The sequence below is a fragment of the Acomys russatus genome, chromosome 8 (genome assembly GCF_903995435.1).
Source record: "Acomys russatus chromosome 8, mAcoRus1.1, whole genome shotgun sequence".
Classification (NCBI taxonomy): Eukaryota; Metazoa; Chordata; class Mammalia; order Rodentia; family Muridae; genus Acomys; species Acomys russatus.
Window position 1 is genome coordinate 5,883,355 of NC_067144.1, and position 16,285 is coordinate 5,899,639.

The 16,285-nt window shown below is 53.2% G+C and overlaps 2 protein-coding genes across 5 annotated transcripts in view; one reads left to right on the forward strand and one right to left on the reverse strand.

Moving 5' to 3' along the window:
• The first annotated feature begins 1,135 nt into the window (after positions 1-1,135).
• On the forward strand, positions 1,136-9,231 carry Fam131a (family with sequence similarity 131 member A). 3 transcript variants are annotated; one of them, XM_051150724.1, is made up of 6 exons: positions 1,136-1,194; positions 2,115-2,257; positions 5,625-5,718; positions 6,247-6,429; positions 6,623-6,739; positions 8,101-9,231. In XM_051150724.1, the coding sequence occupies exons 3-6, from the start codon at positions 5,649-5,651 to the stop codon at positions 8,568-8,570; spliced, it is 840 nt and encodes a 279-aa protein (XP_051006681.1). In that variant the 5' UTR covers positions 1,136-1,194; positions 2,115-2,257; positions 5,625-5,648; the 3' UTR covers positions 8,571-9,231. The 3 variants fall into 3 exon arrangements, with proteins under 3 accessions (XP_051006681.1, XP_051006680.1, XP_051006679.1); XM_051150723.1 differs by lacking the exon at positions 1,136-1,194 and adding an exon at positions 1,337-1,542; XM_051150722.1 differs by lacking the exons at positions 1,136-1,194; positions 2,115-2,257 and adding an exon at positions 2,689-2,745.
• Positions 9,232-9,640: 409 nt separating this feature from the next.
• Positions 9,641-16,285, reverse strand: part of Clcn2 (chloride voltage-gated channel 2) — a 14,268-nt gene continuing 7,623 nt past the window's right edge. The window contains exons 15-24 of one of the 2 annotated variants that reach the window (XM_051150726.1): positions 15,962-16,175; positions 15,528-15,661; positions 15,149-15,321; positions 14,947-15,061; positions 14,739-14,812; positions 14,469-14,528; positions 14,290-14,328; positions 14,028-14,132; positions 10,293-10,379; positions 9,641-10,173 (exon numbers count right to left, since the gene is read on the reverse strand). In XM_051150726.1, the coding sequence (XP_051006683.1) occupies positions 9,979-10,173; positions 10,293-10,379; positions 14,028-14,132; positions 14,290-14,328; positions 14,469-14,528; positions 14,739-14,812; positions 14,947-15,061; positions 15,149-15,321; positions 15,528-15,661; positions 15,962-16,175 (1,196 nt within the window). In that variant the 3' untranslated portion in view covers positions 9,641-9,978. The remainder of the gene's footprint in view (positions 10,174-10,292; positions 10,380-14,027; positions 14,133-14,289; positions 14,329-14,468; positions 14,529-14,738; positions 14,813-14,946; positions 15,062-15,148; positions 15,322-15,527; positions 15,662-15,961; positions 16,176-16,285) is intronic. The other variant, XM_051150727.1, reaches the window with a different exon arrangement.

Consider the following 16,285-nt stretch of genomic DNA (forward strand, 5'->3'; position numbering starts at 1 on the left):
CATGGATAGGGAGTAGGGCTACACAGCTGCCCGGTGGGGCCGTGGGTGGTAGGGGTTGTGAGGAGGGGGCTGGTATAAGAAGAGGGAGGAGCCAGCGTCAGAGAGGCGGGTCGGGCCAGATGAGCGAACCGTGAGGGGGCTAACCGACTCTGGCTTGTTCCTGTGGCCTGCCTGCCACTGGGATTTTCCGTGGTGTGCTCACCTTCCGCCTGTATTCATGTTGCTGAGGGTAGCTGCAGGGGCACAGCCTGGGAGCCGCGGGGTAACCTGCGGCCCCCACCTTCCTGGCAACTAGCCTTTTGTATCTACACACTTCTTTGCCTACACCTACCTCTCGTCTCACTGTTTTAGGAGTGGCTCTTTGCTGTCAGCCTGCCTCTCCAAACTGGGTGCTGTCATCCTCAGGAGTCAGCCTGCAAATGCTGGCCAAGTACCCTACCTCGGAGTTTTTGCCTAACATTTGCTCTGAGCTTCAGAACCAGCTGGCTGATTAAAGGTGCTGAAGCCCCAGGTGGAGCATCTGTGAGCAAACTAATAAATGTCTCACGCTCACAGATCATTTTATTCCTATTAGCCCCCCCAAACAAACTACAAAAAACCCACCAAATTATCCTTACTCTGAGGAGAAAAAGTCTAGACAGGACATTATCAGATCTTCCTACAGCAGCTGACCCTGCTTGGGCCTTGGTTTCCATGTAGCCATGTGGGGGTGAGGGTGGGGTGGGGGGCACACTTTAGCTCTAGGTATCTGAGGTCAGCCACCCTATCCTCTATGTCCAGGAATAGGTTTGAAAAGGGCCCCAGGCGTTCCAAGCAGGTGGTCAATCACACAAAGTATTAGATTGATTGATATTAGAGGTTATTTTACAACTAAACTCTGGCTGAGATTTGTACTTCCCTTGATGAATTCTGGGATTTGTAGTTCCAGAAATAAGCTCGTGGGTTATGAATCCGAGAAGCAGTGTGCCCTGATCCCCTTGGTCTGCTTGGAGTTCAGAAAGTCATCCCCTTCTGTAGTAGTCAGGGACGAGTTTGACTGACTCACCTCAGGACCGGTCTTGAGAGCCCAAATTATGTACCAGTCAGGCTGGGTTAGGGATAGCTAGTAACTTGTCTTCTTTCTGGCTTATAGCATTTCTGGGGACCACCAGCTGGCTGAGGCTCAGGGACAGAGACGGCTGCTCCAGCTAAAAGGTTAGTTGGGATGTACATGGCCAGTTGGCACTGTGGAAACTAAGGATGAGCCTTGGCTCCAAAACCAGAGAACTTGGCGAGGCCCCTGGCACTCCCACTTCCTCAAAGCTATGAGACAGGAGTGTTCTCCTTATGTGACTAGGCACAAGTTCCAAGTGGGGAGGGGACTGGCTCAGCATCCGGAGCCAAAACAAGAATAGAATTGGGAGCTGAGCCTGAATCAGTTCGGGCTTTGGGTTGTCTGCATCAACACAGCCAGCATGCCTATGATTTCTGTGCTGGGCAAAATGTTTCTGTGGCAGCGTGAAGGGCCTGGAGGGCGATGGACTTGTCAGACAAGCCGCAGAGGTGAGACCAGAGGCCATGGGTAGAGCCTGGGAGGTAATGGCGAGCTGAGAAGGACCACCAGATACTGAAAGTCATGCTTGGTGGGTTTTTTTTTGGGGGGAGGGGACAGACAGAAGTGGGGAGACTCAGGTTGGGGCCATTAGGAAATGGCTTACAAGGGTGAAAACTTTGAAAAATCGTGGGTTTTCTGGAGAAGAATAGAGTGATAGACAAGTCGAGGGTGGGCAAGAGGAAAGAAACAGGGGGGGGGGGAGTGGGAGAGGGGGATGTAGTGTTGGTGGGAGAATTTCGTGTACTTTCCAAGGGGTGAGAAATGGGGAGAAGATTCAGAATTCACCTTAAGTTTTGATGGCAAAATATTTGTAGAGGAAGGTGTCCGTTGGGCTGCCACAAAAGGGCCCCCAAGTCAGAGCTGTGGGGCAGGGGGTGTGAGGGTACAGGAGAGTGGGCTTGGGTTGTCTGAGAGCTGGGGGAGGGCAATAAGAATTGACAGGGCGACACACGATGAAAATGGCAGTCTTGGTAGAAGTGGGGATCCAGATGCACACCTTTCCCTCCCTCCGACTCCTCAGTGGCTTCGGACCCTGCCTGGGCTGTGGAGTGGATCGAACTCCCTCGAGGTCTCTCTCTCTCCTCCTTGGGATCTGCTCGGACTCTCCGAGGCTGGAGCCGGTCCCCGCGTCCTTCTTCCGTGGACAGCCAGGACTTGCCAGAGGTGCTGGGCCTTTTCTGTGCATGTTTGGGAGTTGGGAACGGAGGCGGGCGGGGGGGGGGCCCGCAGAGTGGCGTTCACATTTAGGGTTCGTGTGACCCCCCTCCCCATTCCTGCCTCACCATCCTGCTCCGGGCTCTCTTTTTCCTGCAAGCGGAGGCGCTATCCGGCAGGCCGCCCCCGCGCCGGTCTGCTCTTCTCGGCGTGGCGCCAGAGGGCTGGCTTGCTAGCGCCTTCGGTGCTGACGTCAGCGCATCCCGGGCCGTATCCCAGGAGACCCTGTTGCATGGTGATGGGTTGCCAGGGAGATATACACCTTTTTCTCTGGGCCAGGGCCGCAGCTGCGCGGAGCGTCGCCCCGGCATGGATGGCAGCGGCTGTGGGAAGCGAGGGGAGGGAGGGAGAGCGAGCCAGGAAACACCCGGCAGGTTCTCCTTCCCACAGGCCTGGCCAGAGGCTATCGGCGCCAATCTGGAGGCCCTTTCAGCCAGGTACTGAAGGAGAGGGACGGAGGATGGGCCTGAGGTCAAGGGGCAGGTGGAGGCCGCTTGTGCGAGGTGGAACCAACCATGATGGAGGAGAATTAGGTAATGCTGGGAAGGGGGTGTGTGCCTCAGTTACATTCAAGCCAAGGAAAACATTTGCTGGGGCTTGTCAGAGGAGCACTAAGTCAGGTACAGGATGGAGTTAGGAGCCCGTATGGATTAAACTCTGACCCCGCCATTTCTTGCTTCCTCGGGAGCGATACAAAGCAGTAAGGGAGCTTCCAGGGGAGGGTAGTGCGTGCGCTCCAGTAATTCTGTGGGTTCAAGCGTTATTACTAAGTGACACTTGTGGCCTTAAATTACAGGGAGCGTTTTGTAAGGTTTTCTTTCTTTCTTTCTTTCTTTCTTTCTTTCTTTCTTTCTTTCTTTCTTTCTTTCTTTCTCTTTCTTTCTTGTGTGTATTGGTAGCCCTTTTGGCCTTAAAAAACTGGTTCCTTTCCCTGAAAGCAGGCAGGCTGCCTGTTGACAGAGACGGTGGTGGAGCCTCATGGAATTGGGCATTAATGAGTGCTGGGCTTCAAGGAGGCCCAGGGTGAGGCAGAGAGACCTCCTTGTAGAATAACAGAGAAAGAGCCTAGAAAAGACATTATTTTCTTTTTAAAAACAACTTCAAAAAATTAAATTATCTTTAATTACGTGCAAGCATCTGCTTGTGGGCATGCCCGTGGAGCCAGAGTGTTGGATCTCCTGGAGCTGGATTTATGGGAGCTTGTGAGCCACCTGATGTGGGTGCTGGGATCCAAGCTTGGGACTTCTGTAAGAGCAGCAAATACTACCCCTCCCCCCGCGCGACAGGGTCTCTCTGTGTAGCCTTGGCTGTCCTAGACTCACTTTGTAGACCAGGGTGGCCTCAAACTCACAGCGATCCACCTGCCTCTGCCTCCTGAGTGCTGGGATTAAAGGCGTGCACCACCATGCCCGGCTCGAACAGCAAATACTCTTAACCATGGAGCCATTTCTCCATCTCTCTAAAAAGTTTTTCCCCTAAAACACACACACAGAGAAACAAACAAGCAAACAAACAAATCCCACAATTCTTTAATGTTTTAGTTAGCTTACAAAATAATGGTTTTTATTGTGACATTTTCATGTATATACACACCACCAGGAAAAAAAAAAACCGGAAATGAAGACATTTTGATTCACTGTATTCTAGGGAAACTGCATTTATATCTTGTCTTGTTCACTCTGCCCCGCACATTTATGTATTACCTAGCATTGTTTTTTTGTTTTTACCTAGCATTGTTTAAAACACAGGGCTGGAGCCTGGCGTGGTGGTGCACGCCTTTAATCCCAGCACTCTGGAGGCAGAGGCAGGCCGGTTGCTGTGAGTTCGAGGCCAGCCTGCTCTACAAAGCGAGTCCAGGACAGCCAGGACTACACAGAGAAACCCTGTCTCCAAAAACAAAAAACACTGGGCTGCAGCAGTGACTGTAACAGACTGAATTCCTCAGAGAGGTAAAGGGCACCGAAGGAAACCATATTTACACCCAGCAGGTAGGCTCCATCCATCTCTGATAGAAAACAGTGATTAACTGGAGACTACAGTGAGAGGACAGACCAGCTCCTCCAACGGGGTGCTATTTCAGTCAAAACTAGAAAGACCAGCTATGGAAGGTGATGGAACATGAAAGAACAGAAAAGATTATATACACAAGACTTCTGGGCTCAACAAGTACAGGGGATTAGGAGACCACTGACCTGTGCTAACCTGGGGATGGGCACTGAGGGCTTAAAGGAAGTGGGAGTGGGACCAGAAAAGGCAGGACCGGTGTTTGGGATCCCGAGGGATTCCTTGTTGTTTGGTTTGAGTTAAGGTCTTATGCAGCTCAGGCTGGCCTCGACTTGCTAGGTAACCAAGGATGACCTTAAACTTCTGATCATCCTGCTCTGCCTCCAGCCACCCCCTCCCCTCCCCCGCAACCCCCAAGGGATGTGCTGGTAAGTGCTGTGCCCGCTGAGCTCCATCCCCCGGCCCCCTCACTAGGTTCTAAGATCAGCCATGTGCAGGCAAAGCTTTGCAGAGGAGCCGATGATAACCCTGAGACAGGGACCCCAGTGAAATGGAGACTTGGGGTTGGTAAATAGGAAGTTGGAACGCAAAGGCAGATGTGAGGAAGAGAGCCTCTTGGTTTGGCTTTGGTCATGCTGAGGGCCTGGCTCTGGTAGTGCAGCCTAGAGAGAGCTGGGCATAAATCTAAAGATGACGGAGGAGAAGGGAAGATCTTTTTTTTTTCTTTCCTCGAGACAGGGTTTCTCTGTGTAGCCTTGGCTGTCCTGGACTTTGTAGACCAGGCTGGCCTCGAACTCACAGCGATCTGCCTGCCTCTGCCTCCCCAGTGCTGGGATTAAAGGCGTGCGCTACCATACCCAGCTAGAAAGGAAGATCTTAAGGAAGCCTCTGCTTTAGCTGGCTCTCTTCTTTTCCCTTCCGTCCTCCCTGTCTTTTTTTTTTTTAAGATAGGGGTTTTCTGTGTTGCTCTGGATCTGTAGACCAGGCTGGCCTTGAACTCACAGAGATCTGCCTGCCTCTGCCTCTTGAGAGCTGGGATTTAAAGGCCTGTGCTTCCCTGCCACCCCTTTCATTCTCCCCCGGAGGTTCAGCTGCAGTTTTCTTCTCTTGAGCCTGAGTCTCCAGTGGTGACTCCCTAGGGGGACAGTCTGTGGCCAGCTCTCAGCCCTCTCTGCGTGCCAGCAGCCACTGGGGCGAAGGGCCATCTTAGCATTCTTCCAGCTCCCGATGACCCCCTTGGATTAGGCAGGAGATGATGGAAAGAAGGTCATTTCTGGCAAGGGCACTGACCTCCCGATGCTGTTAACTTAAGGTGAATGTTGGAGACACAGTCGCGATGCTGCCCAAGTCCCGGAGAGCCCTAACCATCCAGGAGATCGCTGCGCTGGCCAGATCTTCCCTGCATGGTACGTACCCCCCAACTTCACTTCTGTTCCTCTTGTCCACTTTGTCCTTCCTTCTCCCTTTTCCTCGTGTCTTGTGGGACTCATTTCCTGTGGGCGTTTTCAGGGCATTCCTTCTGCAAATCCACCCTAGCCCTCCTTCCTCTTACTCAAAGGCCACAGACAGGAAAACCATTCTTTTTTTTTTAAAGATTTATTTATTTATTATTATGTTTATGGTGCTCTGCCTGCATGTACACCTGCAGCCAGAAGAGGGCATCAGGTCACATTATAGATGGTTGTGAGCCACCATGTGGTTGCTGGGAATTGAACTCATGACCCCTGGAAGGGCAGTCAGTGCTCTTAACCGCTGAGCCATCTCTCCAGCCCCAGGAAAACCATTCTCACTTTCTTCACCTACCTCCCCGGCAGCCCTTAACCTCAACCCAGCTTCTCTCTCTCTCTCTCTCTCTCTCTCTCTCTCTCTCTCTCTCTCTCTCTCTCTCTCTCTCTCCCTCTCTCTCTCTCTCTCCCTCTCTCCCCTACCTCCAGGTATTTCCCAGGTGGTGAAGGACCACGTGACCAAGCCTACAGCCATGGCCCAGGGCCGAGTGGCTCACCTCATCGAATGGAAAGGCTGGAGCAAGCCTAGTGACTCCCCTGCTGCTTTGGAAACAGCCTTTTCCTCCTACTCAGACCTCAGTGAGGGTGAACAAGAGGCTCGCTTTGCTGCCGGTAGGCGGCAGGCGGCAGGGAGGGAGTCAGCCCCACAGATGTGTGTGTCCCAGGGCTTCTGCCTCTCCTCTCCCTGGGTCTGGCATGGGGCAGGCGGGGCTCTCGGCCCAGAGACCTCAGGGACATCTTTCTGTCGAGTCTTTCTCAGCTCAGCTCCCGGTGCCAGTGAATGCTTTGCCTCTCTCTCCAATAGGCGTGGCTGAGCAGTTTGCTATTGCAGAAGCCAAGCTCCGAGCGTGGTCTTCAGTGGACGGTGATGACTCCACAGACGAGTCCTACGATGAAGATTTCACTGGGGGAACTGACGCAGGTGAGGAGCATTTTGCATGTTGCCCCTTAGGGTGAGCTTGCCAGAACAACTTAAGTGTTCCAGACAGGAGGAAACAGACTATCCAGGCTGACCTTGACGCCCCAAGGACAAAGGTCACCAGCTACACTCAGGTGGGAAACCAGCAGTTGGAACTAGAACAGCTCTTTCCTGTACGTGCTGAGCCTGCTCTCTCTATGTGTACCGGGAGCCTTATGGTTCTCAGAATAGAGATATAAGCCCAGGGAACCCTTCCCTACCCCCTAGGACAGTCTTGTTTCCAGAAGGATCTGTGGTACCCTTGCCTTTACCTCTTTGAGATGGCTTCATTGGCTGTGCAGGGCAGATGAGCCGGGCAGTGCAGTACCCAGCACCTCACAGGGCAGTGATCCCAAGCAAACAGGAAGGCATGCTGGGCCTGTGCTCCACAGGATGCTGGCTCCAGCTCAGCATCTTTGTGTTCCAGCCTGTAGGTCTTGCTTGGGGCCAGTGCTTGCGGAAAGGGACCCTGGGGGCTGTGCAGCTGTGTCCAGCTCCACTTTCATCTTCCATTCCTTGGACTCCGTGGCCAGCTCTCCCTGCAGCTTCTGGTGGCTGGCCTCACAGGACCCCTGCCCCCAGCGCTGCCCCCAGCCCTGACTCTTTGCCTTTGAAGAGCACCTGCCAGTTCCTACTCCTCTAGCTAATTAACAAGGTTTTCAAAGGCCAAACCTGCATTTAAACCAGGCTGCAAAGCTGCAGCTGTGGTCCACAGGGGACTAATTAGAATGCTTCTGCCCAGGTGGAGCCCTCAACTACAAGTATTTTTTTCTTTTTCTTTCTTTCTTTCTTTCTTTCTTTCTTTCTTTCTTTTCTTCCTTCCTTCCTTTCTCTTTAATTGTTTTGTTTTTGAGAAAAAGTCTCACTATAGCTCGGGCTACTTAGTATGTAGCCCAGGCTAACCTTGAACATTTATTGAAAAGTCTGTTATAGTTGAGCAAATTTCTAAAAAATGCATGGCTTTTTCTGGTGGGCCCAGTTCCACTAGGACAGCCTGCTTAGTGAGCAGAGCAGACCAATCCAGCCTTCATTGCTTTGAGGAATAAGCAACCTATGTGATCATCCAGTGCTCCTGGGTTTATTGCTTGCCTCCCTGTGACCTAACACTCTAAAGTAGATATCGCATGTTCTGACTCACCCTGACAGGAACTCAGGCACCAAAAATGAAGACTGATACTCCTGTTAAGCCCTGCTACCCCCCCCCCCCCAGCTGTGATAAGGGTAGAAGGGAGTGGGGTCTATGGTTATGTGCCTTCCACATTGACCTACTGAAATGGCCCCAACAAAGCTGTTTTGTTTTGTTTCGTTTTCCCTTGCCTTCACAGACATGGCTGGGCCTCTGGGGTCCCACCTCCAGGACCTCTTCACAGGTCGTCGGTTCTCCCGTCCAGTGCGCCAGGGCTCGGTGGAGCCTGAGAGCGACTGTTCACAGACCGTGTCCCCAGATACGCTGTGCTCTAGTCTGTGCAGCCTGGAAGATGGCTTGCTGGGCTCCCCAGCCAGGATGACCCCCCAGATGTTGGGTGAAGAGCTGCTCCTTGCCAGACTGCCCCCGAGCCGGGAAAGTGCCTTCCGCAGTCTGGGCCCATTGGAGGCCCAGGACTCGCTTTACAACTCACCACTCACGGAATCCTGCCTTTCCCCTACCGAGGAGGAGCCTGATTCTTGCAAGAACTGTCAGCTGCTCTGCCCGCTGCCTGTAGGCCCCTGGGAAAGGCAGCAGCAAGTCTCCGACGCGGCCTCTTCTGGGGTCGTATCCTTAGATGAGGATGAGGTGGAGCCTGAGGACCAGTGATCCAGACATGCGCAGTGGTGGCATGTTTCCCGGGGCTGCTGTCTGGGGCAGCGCCTCTGTGGCCAAATGTGGGCTCTGAAGCTTAGACTGGCTTCTGGGAGCACTCACTTCTCCATTGTGTGTTTTGCATGAAAGTGTTTGGAGAGGAGGCAGGGGCCAGGCTAAGGGGCGCATGTCCTGCTTCCACTCTTGGGGTTTGCCGGGGCTTGCCCGGGTCCCCTGGGGCATGGCTACAGCTGTGGCAGACAGTGACGTTCATGTTTCTTGAATCCAAAATGCCACATTTCCTCCTGGGATGTGAACCTGAGGGGGTTGTTGTGGCTTGGCTGGGAGGGTGGGAATCGGGGACGCCTGGCCACACCTCCTCCACCCTCTCCCCTGCCCTGTCTCCTCTGCTTTTCTCTTCACCCGAGTCCACGTGCAGTGCTTGACTGAACCACCTCCACCTGTGGGGCTGGCTCCTGCGCTCCCGGAGTCTACAAATTGAGCCATCCCCTAAGGGTCCCCTTGCCCAGCTGGGCTCTGCTGTGTCTCACCTCTCCACTGTCTCTAAACCTTTTTTCTCTAAAGACAGGGGGTTTCTGGTCTGTTCTTTGAGCCGGATATTCTTTGGGAGGCACTGGAAATGATGAAAGAGCGTGCACCGCCACCCCCACCCCACCCCGCCCCAACCCTGGCCCTTTCCCAGCATGGCAAGGTTGTTTGGGCACACGCAGAGTTCTCAGTAGGGTGGAACTGGGAAAAGGATGGGCTCTGGTTATTACAGAGCCGGGAGTGCCATGTTCTTTCATAGTGGACCACAAGGGGGCCACCTGGGTAGCCAGATTTGTGCCAATGAATGGGCCGATCATGAGGGAGTGGCTATCCTTGGAGGAAAAATGGTAGGGTTTTTCTTGGCTGTATGGAAGACTGCTGTCACAGTGTTAGAGGGTCCTGTCGCAGGCAGGGTGTTGCTGATCAGGCAATGGAGGCCTCTGGCCGACCTGATATTGCCAGGACACTGGGGTTGGCAGGTGGCTGCAGAATAAATCTCAAGAGGCTTGGGCAGGTAAGAGGGTCCAAGGCGAAAATGAGTCAACAGCACAAGTGTTCTATACATGAGTGGCTAATTAGGTGTTTATTCTATTTATTGTTTTATTAAATTAATATAAAAATCTTTGTAAATTTCTATATACATCTTGTCATTGGAGGTTCCAGTATAAACCCAGTTTAGTTCTGCCCTTTTCTCAAAGAGATGGGGCAAGGGCCACGTGCCCCACCTCACCCTGCCAGGGAACTGCTGGTTCTCTAGCAGGTAGGTGTGGAGTCGAAGGTGGAGAGCTGGCAGCCCACAGCTGGAGCGGACTTGGATTCCAGCTTCTGGTTACTGCTGCTTGCAGAGGAAATAATAGGCCATCCAGTAAGGGGTTCACTGGCACTTGTCATCACTGTCGGAAGGACTGCCCTCTCGTGGGAGGCCGTGGCGCGATCTCGGCCCCCAGAGCGCATGCACTTCAGTGGTCTCTGTGTCACTGCTGCTGGTGGCACTGTCCCGGAAACTGGCAAGGGGTGGCCTGACTTTCACACCCTGTGCTGTGACAGAGCCTTCGATGGCCTTCCGGAGCTGCATAGGTAAGGGTTGGATGTCTGCTCCCTACTTGGACCCCTCCCCAGACCATCCCCTGGGGGAGCCAGACAGCTCTGATGCCATTTGGAAGTGTGGCTTTGGCCCTGTCATCTCACCTCCTTTAGGGTGACAATTCCAATAAGTCTGCCAATGCTGGTGACGTAAGCATGGTCCACTCCCAGCAGTGAGAAGATGGTGTGGGTCTGCAGGGCAGGGAGAAGAGACACCGGACGTGATACTCAGGGGGAGCAACTCAGAAGAACCACAAGCTGAAAGGGCCCAGGACAAAGTAGGGGTGTGATAGTGTGGGGGGGGGGGCTGCTGGAGGGAAGTGTGAGGCCTGGGAATGTCCCTGTGTCCCCAGAGTCTTGAGGCCACTGGTGGTGTTGCTTTCCCGAGCCATCAGATGTGGCCACCAGGCTTTGGGCATTATCAGCAGTTTCCAGTTGCTACCTTGAGAACAGTTCTCAGCATTTCCCGGAATTTGTTATCTACTGTTCTGGGTGTGGCTGGGAGATGAGTGAAGATGAGTGGTACAGCCTCTTGAGTACCTAGTGTCTTATGTCTTACATACTCTCACACTAAATTACGGGAGGGGCAGGGCACAGCATACTTAAGAAGCAAGAGTCTCAGTATTGGTGGTTCTGAGGACCAAGACCAGGGCATCACCCAGATGCCGGGTAAGGCTCCTACCCCCTGAGCTGCAGTAGTTCACTACTTAGCCCAGGCTGGCCTTGAACGCATCATGCTGCTCCTGCCTCGGCCGCCTGAGTACTGGACTATCTGGGTGCCACCACACCCATTTTAGGAATTCAGTCTTTTGGCAGTGGTGGTGGCACAATCCTTTAATCCCAGCATAGTGGGGGGGGGGGGAGTGCGGGGGAGACAGACGTATTCTGATCTCTTAAATTTGAGGACCGCCTGGTCTACAGATTGAGTTCCAGGACAGCCAGTGCTACACAGAGAGAGACTGTTTAAAAAAATGCAAATAAAAGAGAAATTCAGTCTTTGAAGAAGTCATGTTTCTCCAGTACCTGTAATTGCCATGTAGCTAGGAACCTCTGGTCATATAACCTTAGCCTGAATTTCCTCGTCCTCCCAGGGGAAAACATCGCTACTATACACTATCTATTATAACTTCTTGGCTTATGGTCATAAAGTCCCTCTCACCTTCTCTGAAGATAAACAGTTCCCCTTCCTGCTCATTCCCATAGCCCAGCGGCCTAGCGGCCTAGCGAGCGATGTGCTTCCATAGGTCTGCGAATACTGGTGCCTGGCAGTCACCACGCTTACTGCTCTACACTGGCTATTCTCCACAGCTCTGCCTCACTAGCCTCACCAGGGCCGAGACGACAGAATGCGTTTTCTTACTTCCTACCTCTCACCTCTCCAGCTGGGCTCTGCCATTCTCTACCCTTCTCAAACTTAAGTAACACCCAGACACCCTAGAATGGTCCATGAGATCCTTTCTCAGGCCAACCCAGACTGGCTTGCCAGCCTGCCTTTCTGCTGTGCCTAGCTCCCAGGCTTTACACATCTTTCCTTTTTTTTTTTTTTTTTTTTTTTGGAGGTCTCACATATCCCAGGATGGTCTTGAACTGGCTCTATAGGTCATGGATGACTTAGATCATCTGATCCTCCGTCTCCTGAGTGCTGGCATACACCACCATACTTAGTTCACGCCATCCGACTTTATAGATAGGGAAGCCCAGAAGGGACAAGCAGCAGCTTGGTTAACTTGTACAGTCAAGCTTATAGCTGCCTCATCTCTAACCACGGGAGCCAGCTGCTCAATAGGCTCATGGATTCTCACCCTCCTGAGCCTAAATAAATGGTCCCTGGTTACTGCTTGCTTGGTCTGAAGATGCTTAGAGTCTAATCTCTAGAATTCTAATCTTTCATGCTATCATCCCGGGTCTTCGCACTTTGGCTAGTGGTCCCTCTGAGGCTGCTTGCCTTCCTTGTGATAGTTTAAGTTTGGAACAAACGCCTACTTTGTTCCTTTTCATTTTAATTTAATTGGGTACCAAGGAGCCTATTGGCGGGGCCCAAATTTCTCAGGCCTGGGAACAGTGAACTGAACGTGGCCTTCTGAAGGAATCCTGAGCCCAGCGCCAGGAGATCGGGGGCCTGGGTCTGACTCCGCTAAACCGATGCAGGGAAGTTACTTTCTCATTGTATGACTCGGCTTCCCTGTATTTTAGAATGGTTAAGGCTTTTAGGTTGGACTGTCTCTGGGTCCAGGCCCAGCCTTTGCCACTTCCTAGATGTGACTTTGGGCGACTTACCACTCTCTCTGAATCACAATTTCCTCTTCTGTAAAAACTGTAAGGTCACCATGCAGTGACGCGTGTGTCAGCAAGTGTGGTTATGAGAATTATGTTACACACACGAAGACCTTAGCTCAGTGCCTAGCACACACTCAAAGCACGTTCAGTGTTCTGGTCACCACTATTACGTATGACAGAATCAAGACCTGCTTGGGCTACATGAGATCCTGTCTTGAATAAAGAAAAAAAAAAAAAGCTAATAACAACACTTTAGAGGTCTTGGGAAGAAAGACTTTAAGTACATGGCTTGCTGTGTTGCCTTCTGGATCATCCGTTTTCCTCTGCAGTTACTCATTTTGAGCAGAGGTCTTTATCTAAAAGGCTCTAAATTCCTTTATTTTTTGCTGTTTTTGTTTGTTGTTTCTCAGGACATGGTTTCTCTGTGTAGCCTTGGCTGTCCTGGACTCTCTTTGTAGATCAGATTTGCCTCGAACTCACAGAGCTCCGCCTGCCTCTGCCTGCCTGAGTGCTGGGATTATAGGCATGTGCCACTGTGCCCGGCGTTTTGTTTGTATTGAGACAGGGTTTCTGTGTGTAGTCCTGGCTGTTGTCCTGGCAACTACTCTGTAGACCAGGCTGGCCTTGAACTCGGATCCACGAGCCTCTGCTGGGATTAAAGGTGCGTGTCACCACTTCCCATCGATGGCCTCTGCTATGTTGACTTTTTAGCAACAGTTTATGTCTAAGCCAGCCACTGAAGATGAAGCCTTGGGACCACTGACCCATTACCGGCCACTCTTGCCTGTACCTACCAATGGAGGCTTAGATATTAAGTCTGCTAAAAACGTAATTAAAATGCCTCTTAGCTTTGGCTGCGCAGCCTGCATTCCCTGCCCTTACATGGCAGCTTTCGGGCACCCAATAGTGGCAGCTACCCAACCCTTGGGAGCCCCCACTTTCTTCACATGTGTACCGAATTTACATCTGTCTGTGTCTATTGCTGCTCCTGTTGCCCCCTCTGCTCTTTCCCTGAGTCGCCTCTAGTTTCCCCTCGAGTTGCTGAAGTTGGACTCTCTGGGGTCTGACATTCCAAGCCCCCCACTGGTGTCTCTCATGTTTATCTCTTCACTGCAGTGGCTTCACCCTACTTGACTGTTTGTTAGCCTGTCGATTAGATTTTCTTATCTGGCCTGTTTCTCACCCCCTCGCCCTGCCCTCCCCACTCCCTTTTCCCCCCCCCCAGCATGGATGTATATCAGCCTTGTTAGGCTCTGGCAGCCTCCTGCCTAGTTCTGACCCTGGCCTGGCCTTCTGGCTTCCATCCAATTCAAGCTGTGTCTTTGTTGCTGCTTTGGTCCAGAATTCTCTGGGGCAAGTTTGAGCAGGGAGGAAAAAAAAAAAAAAAAAAAAAGCCTTGCTTCACCAAGGAACAGGACTAGGCTCACAGACTTCCATGGCCTAATGCGGTAGACTTTAAAGACAGCGTCAAGTGTACTGTCTCCTACTCCTTCCTATCACATTGGTCTGAGTCCAGACCTGGGCAGGACTAGGACTAGCAGCTCTCTGCCCTGCCCTACCTACCTTGTGCAGCGACGTCCGCTCCACTAGCTGGAAGGGGGCAGGATCAATCTTGCAGTCACTGAAGTTGACAGGTTCATCTAATTGCTGTTCTTCCCACTCTAAGATCTGAGGGTATGAGACTGAAGATTAGAGAGGGGCACATCTCCCCCCCTCCCTCCCTGAAGGTTGGCTGGCTCATCTTCCTCCCTGTGGTCCCTTCCGTTAGTCAGGATGATGAGGGCACACCCAGGAACCAACAGTCTAGAGCCTGATGGCATTTTACCTCTTCGGGACTCATCTCGCCTTCCAGGTCTGAGTCACTCTAGGAGGAAGGCAGGGAGGGAGGTGGATGTACCCCTGGCTCCCAGTGGTTTGTCCCACTGAGACCCCAGCCCTCCCTGCCTGGTGCCACCGAGCTGCTGTGGGGGAGAGGCGCGACCGAGCACACGCACGCGCACGTACCGCCAGGGAGATTCGGACCCGCTTCAGCTTGCGCTTCTCACAGGATTCCGACTTTTCCAACTTTGTCAGAGCCAAAGCAGAGAGGAGTTGAGGTTATAGGGAGAGGGGACGTGAAGGATGGGATGGAGCCCCGGAAGAAGGGCACACGGCAGGGGCACAGCTGACAGGAGAGCAGGAAGCAGGCAGAGTGGAAGAGTCATTGCAGGGTTAACTGGGAGAGACAGGAAGGGAGCTGGGCAGGCAAGAGGGCAGTGTGCGTGGGCTACTCACTTCTGAGGTAGTCTCCAGGGGTGGACTGCCACAGAAGAGGCTTCTGAGGGCAATGCCTGCTGACTCCACGTTGCCTGTGTTCCAAGCCCAGGGTCCAGAGGGGGTGAGGTGGGTAGGGATGAGGAGCAGAAGGCAAGGAGAGGCTTTCCCAATTCCTCCCTGTCTGTGTGGTTAGCCTCCTCCTGCTGCAGCGGCAGAAATGGCTCACCTGTGGTGCCTTCCTGGAGGTTTGTGGCATTGCTGGGCCCTCTCTTTAGAGCAGGCTTCAGGGGCTTGTGAGTCTGCCCGTGGGATCCAGAGAAGGCTGTGTCCTCTGTGTTCACCTGCAGAGACAGGAAGGGGCCGGGAGACTACGATTCAGGACCCCCAAGTCTACAAGTACATGTGGTTGTGGAGCGTTCGTCCCTTACCTGGAAGCGGATGGACGTCTCAGAGCTAGGTGGGCTCTCCTGATCTGATGGTGGGGACGTCTGGGCTTTTCTTAGCTTCTGCATGTGCTGCCGCCTGCGTGCTGGGCTCAGCTGTGCCCCCAGCAGTGCTACCACCTGTGAGCGTTCGATGGAGCCCAGGAGGATCATGGACTCTGAATGCAGGAAGGGAAGGAAGAGACTCAGGAGGTAGGAGTGAGCCTCCTACTTACGGCCTTCTTCCACACGCAAGCTGGGGCCCTGGACATAGGCTGCACACCTGAAGGAAAGCCCTGTTTGCCAAGTGTTGACCTGGCCTCCCTAACCCTAAGCTGAGCCCCTAGGAGATGCCCACAACACCTAGGACCCCTCTTGGCCTCACCAGGGGACTCCACCAGAGCCAGCACACGGCCCTTAGTTCTGTGTAGTGCCAACCGCAGGTCCCGGAAGGTGCAGCTGAGGGCTACGTGGGGTACATCTCGGACCATGATGTCCTCTACCCGTACCCGGTATTGCCTGGAGATAGAGCTGGGCATTCAGTGTGTGCTCAGCATGGGAGGCTGGCCCAGAGTACCACCATCCCAGTGTCCCGAGGAAGGCTGGAGAACCCCAGGGGACAGGAGTGGCGGGCCCAGGGGCCATGATTTGGGTCAGTAGAGGCCAGCTACAGATCCCTCAGGACGAAGGAAACTGACCCAGAGCAAGATAGCTAGGATCTCAGCCTTTACTGGTTTGGGGTGTTGCTGGAGGTGGGGTTGAAGGGTGCTGGGAGGCCTACCCCTCACTCCCACCCTCTTTGCACTGGGCCCTTCATACTGGTGGCGGCCCCAGCCCAGCTCAGGCAGGTAGGGCAGTTTCTTGATTCGGATGATGCTGTCGTAGAGGGAAGGCTGCAGGCTCTGGGCAACGGCATTGGCCAGGATGACCGCAATCATGACGGGCAGAATGTGGGCGATCTGGCCCGTGAGCTCGAAGACGATCACAGCTGTGGACACTGTGTGTGTCACTGCTCCTGCAAGCGCAGCTGCCCCTGGGAACAGCCGTGCTCAGTCTCCTTAGGGTGCTCAGTAGCCCCAGGAGGCTTCCCCTTCCCCTGGGCAAGGGTCTCTCAGAGTCCTCTCACACGGTCCCATACAGTGC